At 35.0% G+C, this 12327-nt stretch overlaps 1 protein-coding gene across 8 annotated transcripts in view; it reads left to right on the top strand.

Moving 5' to 3' along the window:
* LOC150108925 (myocardin-like) overlaps positions 1–12327 on the top strand; it is a 456675-nt gene that overhangs the window by 372489 nt on the left and 71859 nt on the right. For all 8 annotated transcript variants that reach the window (XM_090411030.1, XM_090410986.1, XM_090411004.1 and 5 more), the window contains one exon: positions 3772–3892. In XM_090411030.1, the coding sequence (XP_090267156.1) occupies positions 3772–3892 (121 nt within the window). The remainder of the gene's footprint in view (positions 1–3771; positions 3893–12327) is intronic.

The following is a 12327-nucleotide window of genomic DNA, read 5'->3' as shown; positions in this document are numbered from 1 at the left end:
AGGCTAATAACCTCACATCCCATAATGCAATGCACATCCTTACAGACATGTATATACAGGAAGGTCTCACTTAACGCGAATTTGACATGCACGATAATCAGTTAACATGATTGAGTGAAATGATACTATTTCCCACTTTAAGGGAGTGATTAATCAGTTAACGATTTTTTATGTTAATTATTTTCGATTTCACGTAACATAAATGATTTTTTGCATTACGTGAAATATTTTGTTGCCAATCTGCAGCAAGCAGTGGGACTTGTCAATGTAGCAGGCAGTGGCAGTACTACGGGTGGTGCCGGTGACTCAAAGCTATCATCACAAGTGCATGTGCAAACTATGTTCTCTTGCTCAATCACTTTTCATTCATTTTGCTTTAATTTAGATACCTATAAGGCTTTATTATATTCAATCTCTGATATAGAAAAGAGAAAGACTGGTAAAGAAAGCGACAGTAATAAAAAGAGAAGAAAAGTAATTACGTTAGAGGAAAAGCTGGAAGTCATTAAGAGACATGAACGTGGCGGCAGTAATACAATGATGGTTCTAGACCTGGATACAGCTAGTTTACAGTTTGGACTGTATTAAATAAGAGCAGAGAATACAAAGAACAAGGAAAACTTGCTACTGCTCCTTTAAGCATGCAGATTATCCGAAATTGAAATTTAATGATTTAGTTTAGCCATTTAATGAACCAAGACGGAACGTCTTCTATCATTCTGAATTGATGATTGTAACCAAAAAAAGTATACCTCTTAGTACAAGGAAAATATTCAGGCAAAAGCTAAATATTTTTGTTGCCTTATTGAAAAAGTCCAAATTTCAAGAGGAATGTGAAAGTTTACTGCTAGTTTAGGATGGTTTGACCATTTAAAAATCGAACTGGGCTGCATGACGTAAAAATAACTGGGGGAATCTGCTAGTGCTGATAAAGATTCTGCGGCCAAGTTTCCTGAAGAATTGCAAAGGATAATTCAGGAGTGATTATGATGATTGTCAAATATTCAAGGTCAATAAAACTGGTCTCTTTTGGAAATGTATGCTGACAAAGACTTTCCTAGCTAAAACTGAAGCTTCTCAACAAAATATTAGTTTATTGTGCACAAAATCCAAGATCTAACATTATTGAAGAAATCAGCACAATTGGAAAAGAATTTGGATTTAATGAACCGGATAATGAAGATGAGAAACTTGCTCGATTCCCATTCGGGATAGTTAAGTGAGAATGATCTCCTTCAACTAGAAGAACAAGATAAGAAGTGCGAACAAGAAGAGTATATTATGACTAAGAAGCTCACTGCATTAAAACTTGAGCTAGTTTTCAATCACATTGAACATGCGAAGGAAATTTTGTTTGATGCTGATCCTGATGTGGAATGAAGCTTCAAAGTCTGCCGAAATCTTGATAAAGCGATTGCCAGCTATTGCAAATTGCATGACAAGATGAAAAAGTCGAGCACTATTCAAACGTCTTTACTTAATTTTTTTTTGTAAAAAAGTAGTTCAATCAAATGTTCAGACATTAAATAAAAATTTAAGCAATTGATTTTTAACTTTGATGATTTTATCCTCTAATATAGCGTATACTGTATTTTTTATTTATTTTTTCTTCAAATTTATGCTAACTGATGGATGAATTATAGTTATTCCTGTTGTTTATTGAATTTGTTTAACGTGATTTTGCTTAGCATGCATTAATTGATGGATTAATTACTCACATTAAATGAGGTTTTCCTGTAATACTATGCATTATGGGAAGAGCCACTACCCAGACTAGTTTTGACCTTTATTGAGATCTCTTCTTTTTGATAATCTGTCATCACTTCTGGGTGTGGCTTCCACTGATGGAATGCTATCACAGTAGTCTGAACACCCCTTGAGGATATATATAAATATGTATATTATAAGAAATGTCAGTTAGCCAACCAAAATGAAGATATATTAATGTTATCGTATATATGAATGGCCTGAACCTTCATATCTCAATTAATTAATGATGATGATAATGAATGCAAAAAACTTTATAAGGACTTTTCAGCTGAAGATGAGTTAGCCAGTCTCACACTAAGGGAACACTGTTTTTTCTCCAGGAAACTTTAGTTTTTCATCCCAACTACAGAGAGACAAATGAGCTAAATGACGTGCGCGCGCGCACACACACACACACAAATTCATGGACATGACTATGTTAATAGAGTTAATTGTCATAACATTAATTAGGTTTTTTGTAAAGCTGAGTTGCTTGGTTGTTACTGGCACTTTGAACCTGTCTTGCTAAGGAGAAGATTGTGAACTGAATGTGTTATGTAGATGTAGCTCATTACATATACATTTGTTTGTAATAGTGTAGTACAAGTATTTGCTTCTAATGCTTTCCATTGTCACATGACTAACACAAGTGACTATGTAACTGTTATCAACTTTTGTAACCCATTACTTTTGTTAGCACAATAAATATATATTAATAAGTGTGTGTGATGTTTTTCAGAAATAACTGAAATAAAATGTTTTTTTTTCTTATGAAGAGAATACTAAAAAGTTCTAAACAAAACTTTCATTTGAATTTTTTGTTTGTTTGTATGGTGCACAGATCCTAATTTAAATATCATGTATGATGTGAACTTTATGTGGAGTGTAACTAAGTTGGAAGATTACACATACACACACATTTTTATTTTTTTCTCAGTGGACTTTAATTCATCAACAGTGAAGTAGATAGATGAATTTTTAGAGCACATGCATTTCAAAGGCATAAAATTAAAATGCATTAAATCTTTTATTGTCTTCACTAATACAAAACTTTTGTGTTATATTAACTTAGAATAACAAATAGCACAATGTATCTTGAAGTAAAGATGCCAAGCAATTATGTTCTTGGTTTAATCCTTTATCCAAGTGTAAGCAAACAAAGTTTACGCCTGAAGTAATTTCAGGACTGGGCAACTCGTATATAGAGGCTAATGACTTCATATCACTTGTCTTAATATCCCATAATGCAAAGCACATATCCTTACTGACATGTGACTTCAATATGACTTCTGCATTACTTTATCACATCTGTGTCTGGCTCCCGCTGATGAGACCTCAATAAAGGTTGAAATCTGTGTGGGTAGTGACCCTTCCCATAATGCATAGCATTATACATGTTGATAATGATATATACTTTGCATTATGGGATACTATTGCAAGTGATATGAAGTCATTAGCCTCTATATATGAGTTGACCAATCCTGAAATTATTTCAGTTGCAATAATTGCACTTGGATAAAGGATTAAACCAATAATATAATTTCTTGGCATCTTTAATTTATAGTACAACCAAGTGGAAAAACTTCCAACAATGTGTCTTGATTTTCTTAATCTGACTCAGCATCAAAATAATGTAACATCTTTTTCATTCTTTGTTCCATTTCTCTGAATAATTGAGTTTGAAAAGTTCAATCAAATGGATCATATTTTAATATATTTTACAATAAAATAGGAATATCTGTTTTGTGAAGAATATGATATTAACATAAAAAGAGCAGTTTATTCTATTCCTTTAAATTACAGTGATCTACCATTTATCTGATCATACCAGAAAGGCAGTTTGTCATTCTGATAATCACAATACAGTTACACAGTGCTGTACCAGAAGTTGGTTGACATGTAAGGTTGGAGGTTGATTAATCGAAAGGTCCTTGTTTTGAAGGTCAGATAAACAGTAAATTGCTGTAATATAAATTTGGATATCATATTAGGAATTAATGTTTTGATTTTATTTTATGCTAGTTCGGTGGGGACCAAGCTATGCAAAATGGCATAATAAATAATTCTTCAAGTCAACAGGCACAAGGTCAGGAACCTCCTTCATCACCACAAAAATTACTCTCGAAATTAGAAGATATGAAAGGTATAGTGAAATATCTTAAAAAAAACTTTGTAATTATGCTTCCTTAGTTAAGATTTTTAATTAGTAGCCTGTATTGTTAATTGTAACTCCTGGTATGTATGCACTGTTTGATTTCAGTCTATATGTTCACTATAATGGTAATGCAGATCTCAATTTTCCCACTGTATCCACCACTCTCTCAATACCCCCAGTCTTTTTTAAACTTTTTTCATTTCATTCTTTAAATGTTTGAATTTCTCCAGTCCAATTTTAAAAAATTGTTTAAACAACAACTTCAACTGGCTATTGTTTTTTTTGCACTGATTTCACACAAATTATTCACATACCTGCCAGTGTACTACATAAACCTAACCACTCCAGACATACTTAATCTTTTCTTTACTAATTGTAATCAAAATTTTAAAAAAAAAATGCCTTGTACCCCTTAAAGACCCTTCATATACTCCTAGGAGTATGCATATCATACTTTGAGAAATACTGCTCTAGGCAGTTCAGATCACGGAGCAACATTCACATACAGATTCACTCACATGCTTTGTTTGGCATTATAAAGAATGTCATGGGATGATTTCCTGACTTCTATGCCTCATTTCCTTCACTTGATTATTGTTATTTTAGTTTTCTGATCCAAATATCCATACCCATTATTATCGGTATGAAAATATTTATTATTGACTTTCCACTTCAAATCTGATTCTATTATCTGAGTCTTGGTTCTTCAAGATGAGTGCCAAGGCTGTACATGAAGACAGCCAAATATATTACAGCTGGCTCTTACTGAAATCATCGTTTTTCCTTTCTGTTTATACTAAAGCTTGAAATAGTTGCAAGAAAATTTATCAACACATCCAAAACTGATTTTTTAAGGATGAAAATTTGCTGTATATCCAAATAGCAGTCCTGTTTCTTGTCTCTTAGCAAACTTTGCTTGTAACTTTGGTCCATCCATGTTTTCACCTCTTTTATACTTGATAGTTGCTGGTGGATAGGGAGTTGAAGTTTAGGGGGCACATTGCAAAAGTGACTAAAACAGCTCACCAAATCACTTGGCTTATGAAAAATACTTTAACATGCAGAGACAAACAAGTTGTTGGTCCTCTGTATCGAGCCTTGATAAGACCCCATCTGGACTTTTGTGCCCAGTTATGGGCACCAGGGTTTCTTCGTGATGGGGAGGAAGTGGAGAGGGTTCAGAGACAAGTGACCAAGATGATAGCAGGTCTGTGGAATGAACCTTATGAGAATAGGTTGAGGATTTGTGGGTTGCAGAAATTGGACGATAGGCGAAGGAGGGGTGATATGATTGAGACATTCAAATTACTGAAGGGTTTTTATAAGATTGATCCAGAAGATATTTTTGAAAATATGACTGGTGGTGGGAGGACTAGGGGCCATGCATGGAAGCTGGGCAAAAGCATGGGTGACAAGGGTGTTAGAGCTAGGTTTTTTACTTGGAGAGTGGTGAATGAGTGGAATAAGCTTCCAGAGTCTGTTGTGGGTGCTACGACCGTGAATGAGTTCAAGGCAAGATATGATAGATACTGTGTGAATGTTGAATAGTTGTTCCAGACATGATGTTAGGGCCTCCCTCGATGAGTCTGTCGACTCCTTGGAGTTTCCTGGAACAACAATAATAATAATAGTTGTTTATTGCATCATTACCCATTTTTTCTTAACTTTCTGTTGATCCAGTACTGATGTGCAATAAAACTAACAACTTCTGTTGTATGGTAATCCCATACACCTGATAAAATAAAGGTGAGGGGAGGTTGTAGATTAAGAAGTAGTTTATTCTTATCCATCTGTCGAGTATAGTCTAACATATTGTGAAGCTTGGATCCTAAATGGTCAGTGAGTCTCATTCTCTTCTCATTTATATTTATATTGTGTTTTGTGACCAAGAGTTTTACTGTAAACATTTTTTGAGCTGTTTACTACTTCTCTCACATTGATGAAATGTAAAGATAAACTGCAGAGAGAATCATCATTAACAATTATTGGCAAACAGATATGATGATCTTCCAGAAGTCATCTGTTCGCAAGTTCAGAGATAACTGATTAGGCTAGTTAGTACATGCTCATTGCACTCTTTCTTATTTTGCTCCTTTTGGTCTCTATGGCACTGAAGTGCTTCTTATTCTTATGCCTGCATCATTTCTGAGATGATCTGTTTTTAGAGGCAAGTATGTAGCATACGTGACTAATCTAGCAGGGTGGGTGGTGGATGATATTCATGCACCTGGTTTTAGTCAAAACACTGACATAAGTGCACTTTTATTTTTCTTTTAACCCTTGCTTTTTAGGTCTATGCACAATGTGGTCCACATTTCACAACTATAAAGCAGTATTGGGATTGCATCAGTTTTATAAATCAAGCTTTGGTATAACATCATGGATGTCTCAGTCATCCAAGACTCATTCTCCCAAATGTCCAAAAGATGCACTTTCTAAAACACGAATTTCCTCATCACTTCAATATTTACCAAAAGACTGCCAAATTGGGGAAACGGTTAACATTTTTCTTGTTTACTGCATCTACCTGAATGAAAAAGTACATGCAACAAATTACCTTGAACAGGTTGGTGAAGCTCTGAAAATGTCAACAATGATTTCGTTACCGTTTCCCCCTCTTCTATAGGATATTTTGATGCCTGAAGGAAATTTTCCATCAGTGACGTGAACTGTTGTTGCAAATAGACATTAAAACTTTGCTCCACACACATTATCAACATAAATGGATCTCCCAAATGTTCATTGCTAACTCTAAAGTGTTTTGTCATGCAGGCACTAATTAGAAGAAACACACGTATAAACCACAGTGAAAATTATTTAATTGTAAATAATTTTCACTGTGGTTTATACGTGTGTTTCTTCTAATTATGAACACACCACAGGTTTCGTTATTTAAAAAAAAAAAAAAAATGCAGGCACTAGTCTCAAAATAGAAATGAATTTTGAGGATTTGGGTTTGAAGGCTACATTATGAGTGGTCGGTAGATTTAGCACTCATGTAAAATTGCTGATTTTTATCTGTTCGTGTTTTTATAACATATTTTTATTGAAATATCATCATCATCAAATTTCTGCCATGTACCCTCAAGGGGTGTACAGGATATGATAGTACTACATGAAAAATTTACATCATTACTAACTTTCTATCTACAATTTTCCTCCAAATCAGTCTGTTACTTGTCAAGATTCCAACATTATCAGATCTTGTATTTCTATCATCTAAGGCACTTTGTACAGTATCAATCCACCTATATATTGGTCTTCTTCTGGGTCGTTTTCCTGCCAACCTGGCAGAGAACACTTGTTTTGCTAATCTTTCCTCACCCATTCCATTTAAGTGACCATACCACCTGAGATTAGCTCTGCTAACGCATTCCTGGATGCTGACAATGTCAAGTTCTTTCCTAATATCCTTGTTTTTAATATGATATTGCCATTGATGCCATCTGTTCACGCCTCTAATCTTTCTCAGGACTCTCATGTCTGCAGTCTCTAGTCTTTGGTTAAGTGTTTTACTTCTGACCCAGCTCTCAGATCCATAAGTTAAAACTGGTTTTAACACTGTCTGTGATTAGAGTAGAGCTCTCATAGTATATATACAGCTTTTTTACAGCGTTATAAACAGCTAAATTAGTGTTCTGACTAATTTCTCTCTTATTCCATATGAATTTATTCAGTTGACTTCCTACCATACCAGCTTTGTTGATTCTGTTGGCTATTTCCATATTTAATTTACTATCTTCACTAAAAATCATGCCTAAGTAGCTGAAATGTTTTACTTGTTCCACAGGTTCTCCGTTCAAAACGCAGTTGACATTTTTAGCGATTCTGCCTATTTTCATTGTCTTTGTCTTTTTATTGCTGACCTTCATATTATCTATACTATCTATTATCTATACTTCATACTATCTATTACAACATATAGATAATGAATAATAGAGGGGATAATGTACATCCTTGTCTCACACCAGATTTAACATAAAACCATCTACCTGTACTTCTTTCAATTCCAACTGCTGACTTACAACTCAAATAAAGACTAAATATTGCTTGATATAATGCCCCATTGACACCATATAACCGTAGCGTATTGAATAACTTCTCTCTTGGCACCTTGTCATATACCTTTTCCAGATCGACAAAACTTAAATATAGATCATTGTTATATTCCCATGGTTTCTCAACTATCTTTCGTTAAGTGAAAATCTGATCCTGACAGCCTCTATTTGGCCTGAATCCAGCTTGCTCTTCACCAAGCTTCTCTTCCACAATCCTTCTCAACTGTTTCTCAAGTATACTTGCATATATCTTACCAGGAACACTCAGTAATGAAATGCCTTTGTAATTCTCACATTCAGATTTATTTCCCTTTTTATTTATGGGTACTATGAGAGCTCTACTCTAATCATCAGGAATTCATCCCTCTGTCCAGGCTTTCTGAACTATGCAGTGCAGCCACTGTAAGACTTCTATACCACCATACTTCAGCATTTCTGGTCGAATATTATCTACTCCTGCTGCTTTTCCACATTTCAAGCCTTTGATGGCTTTTTCTACTTCAAGTATGGATATGTATTCCTGATTGTATGCCTGCTGAGTGTTTTTTTTACCACTGTGCTATCACTGCTTGTTTCATTTAGCAATTTCTCGAAGTAATTACTCCATACTTCAAGTATATCTTTTCTCGCCGTTTTCATGTCACCTTTATCATCTCTAACTCCTTTTACTCTTTCCTAGCACTCTTTCCTCCATTTCTAAGCTTCAACAACCTCTAGAATATCTTACCACCTTCTTGATATTTATTTTCTATGTTCTTGCCAAAGTCCTCCCATGACTTTTGTTTAGCTAGTTTTACAACGTGTTTAGCTTTCTTACATTTGTCTCTGTATTCTCTAAGAGCACAAGCTGACTTATTTGCCAGGAACTTTTGATATGCTTTCTTCTTTTCCTTCACGGCCTCTTTAACTTCCTGTGTCCACCATGGAGTTTTGATTTTTCTATCCTTGCATCACATTCCTCTCTGGCAGAATCAATCAGTGTTTTCTTCAAGGCTTGCCACTGAATCTCCAAGGTTTGGTTGCTGTTCTCAAACTCTTTCATTTTTTCTTCAATAATCTTTGTGTATTTTAGTCTACAGTTCACATCTGAGAGCTACTCAACTTTTATTCGCTTTAAAACTTTCATACATGTTATTCTTTTCAATATGAAATTCAATTTTTTCCTACTCAAGACTAAATAGTGATCATTTCCAATTTCAAATCCTCTGTACACTCTGGTGTCCTGCACCAAGGAGAAAACATCACTATCAGCAATAACATAGTCAATGAGACTTTTCTTATTCCTTGCCTCTTCTCTCCATGTGAATTTGTGCACATTTTTATGTTGGAACATGGTGTTAGTAATAACCAGTCCATGTCTCCTGAGCAGAAATCCAACAAGTATTTGCCATTATTATTAGCTTTGCTCTTTTCTCCAAAATTTCCAAAAATATTTTTGTATGTCTGACAATTATTTCCTACTCTGCTATTTAGATCCCCAACAAGGACCAACTTTTCTTTTTTCATTGTGTTAGTTGCTTTCTCTAAAGCATTAAAAAATTCCTCCACCTCTACTTAGTAGAACCTTTTGTGAGACCACAGGCACAAATAAGTCTCACAGTTCCCCATTCTCATATTTGCTCACATCACTCTACTTGAGACTGCCTGCCATTCAAGAATATTATCCTCATATTTAGTGTCGAATACTATAGCTACTCCTTCTGTTCCTTGATTGTCATTGCCTGAATATAACATTTTGTATTTATTGCTCAGAAAGATCTCACCTGTTTTTGTCTTTTTTGTTTCAGTCATCCCTATTATGTCTATCTGGTACTTATCTAATTCCTCATCTAGCTCCATTTCTTTGCCATTCAGGCTTCCTATGTTGATAGTACCAATCTTTAACTCTGATGATTTTGAGTTGGCGTTTGTTTTCAGATTTATTCCAGTAGCTGACTTTTCGCTATTCGCCCTGTTTCCCTGGTGAAAACAATGGGGGGCCTTGTTTAACCAGGCGACGCCCCAGCTGGCATGAAATTTTGTCATGTTGTACCATCATTGTGTATTTTGGTTTAAGCCAATAAGAATACAATTTGGCCGGCTAAATACCAAATTCTCATTTGTTCAGTATCCAGGTAGATACCCAACAGGGTACTCCACGAGAAGGTGAGGATTGGACATTAGATCAGATGCCTTGGTCAGTTCTCTGCATTCCTTTAAAGGCTATGTGGAGGTCTCCTCTCAGTTATGTAGCTTTGACCCTTAAGCGTCCCTTTATTGAAATATTGCAATATTAAAAACGGTTTTAAAGTGGCACCAAAAATGCACAAGAAATGATATGCTAACAAGAACAAAAAAGCTTGCCTCCTCTAAAGAGAATATTGAAAATGATTTAACCTCCAAAATCACAAAGTTAAAGCAGAGGTTATAACTTAACTAACAATAAGTTTAGTATGAGAGAAGATAAAAGTTGGAAGTGAAAATCTTAAGTATTTACCTAATATGAGAGAAATTAATTAAGAAGAGCTATGATGGCAAATGATTCAATGCATAGGCTGTGTAGAAGGAATTTGGATATATGGAGTAAGTTTGAGGGAAGAATGGATTTGTATAATAGGGACAGTCTACACTTGAATGAGTTTGGTATCAGGAGTCTTAAAAAACTATAATTGGTATGAGACCTAACACAGAGTCAAGGAAACTAAATTATGATGGGAGGATTGGTGAGAACCTGTCTGTAAGAGCAACAGTGCTATGTAACAGTATAAATGATGGGGATGATTATGAGGAGAGAAGATTTTGTTAGTCCGAGTCAGACCTATCAAGTATATGCCAAGATGTCTGCCTATGTAAAGCACTAGATAAGAACATAGATCTATGAGTTGTCTAGCTGTGTCACACAGACTACAAAACAAAAATATACAAAAAATCATGCAGGTAACTTATTATATATGTACATGAATACAGGAAATATGGTGTTATGAAGGATGGAAAAGATTAGCTATACAGAGAGAATATCAAAATCAAGAAGTTTTAAGAAAAGTTGGGATGGAAAGAACACTGCTTAAAAACATTATGCAAAGAAAGACTAGATTTGCAGGACATCTTCTAAGAGGTTCTTCAGGACATCTGACAAGAACTGTCAGATGTCCTGAAGAACAAGGGAAAGTTGAATGGAAGAGAAGATGTGGAAAGCCAAAGAGAGGTTTAATGACATCGTGGAATGGACTGGTTTAAGAATGATGGAGGCAACAGTCCAAGAGAAATAGAGAAGAGCTGCTCATCTGCTGCAACCCTCTTTTTAGAGGATGCTACCGGACAACGACGACATGAATACTAGGAATATCAGAAACAAAGGAGTAGAGATTTTTTGCCTTGGTCAGTACATTTTGGACAAGTGTGAAGAGTACAATAATTTTAGGAAGGATAAACAGGAACAGGGGAGAATGTGCTGCCAATGATATTGAATAACTTGAATCCAGTTACCATTCAGACCTATGACCATAATACTAGTAACAGTTTTTCCCATGGTAGTGAGTTTGAAGCCATCTAGTGTGAGGTGAAGTCTAACAAGATCAAATACATCGTGGGTGTTGTTACTGACCTAGTGGATGGGTGGCTAGTGACAAAGAAATACATCACCAAATAAAGATGATGATGAGGAATGAGTAATTATAATGAGAGACTTTAATTATTTACATTGATTGGGTAGCAGTATAATCTCGTGAGATGAACAAAACTGAATTTATTGAGCTGCAAGACAACTCCCTCAAGCAGAATGTGACAGAAGGAACTCAAGGTGAAAGTGGTAGATTTGATTATATTGTTCAGAAGGAAGTGTCAATTAAAGACACAACTATTCTGCCTCCAGTTGCTGACAGAGATCATATGGTACTCACTTGGGAAGTGGCTAAGTTTATGACTGTTCCATTCAGAAAAGGTTACATATTGAACTACAAAGCAGGAAATTATAACCACCTGAGGTTACAATGTTGGATGGGAAGAATATTGACATTGCATGGGAAATATTTTAAAAAATACTTAAATTATACAATATAAAAATGTGTCCCTAGAGTATGAAGAATCAGTAGGGTAGAATGTTAGAGTTTTAAGAAAACGATGATGCGGAAGAACATCACATGCATAAAGTTAATGTCAGTTATGAAAATTATAAGGAGCAGGCCAGAAGAGTCACAACTGTTGTATGGAAAGCTAAGTCTAATTATGAAAAGAAACTGGCTCTGAAAGTTAAAGACAAACAAAGATTATATTATTATTCTGCAAGTAAAAGAAAGAATGAATATGAAAGAATAACTATGTTGAATGCCGATGGATGAGATGTAAAAACGATTGTTCAACTAATGAGTGCCCACTTTGTTAAAAGCT

The sequence above is a fragment of the Typopeltis vanoorti genome, chromosome 2 (genome assembly GCF_054136105.1).
Source record: "Typopeltis vanoorti isolate ZY-2024b chromosome 2, IOZ_Tvanoo_1.0, whole genome shotgun sequence".
NCBI lineage: Eukaryota > Metazoa > Arthropoda > Arachnida > Uropygi > Thelyphonidae > Typopeltis > Typopeltis vanoorti.
Note: the sequence above shows the minus strand (reverse complement) of the source record. Positions and strands in the feature narration are given on the sequence as shown.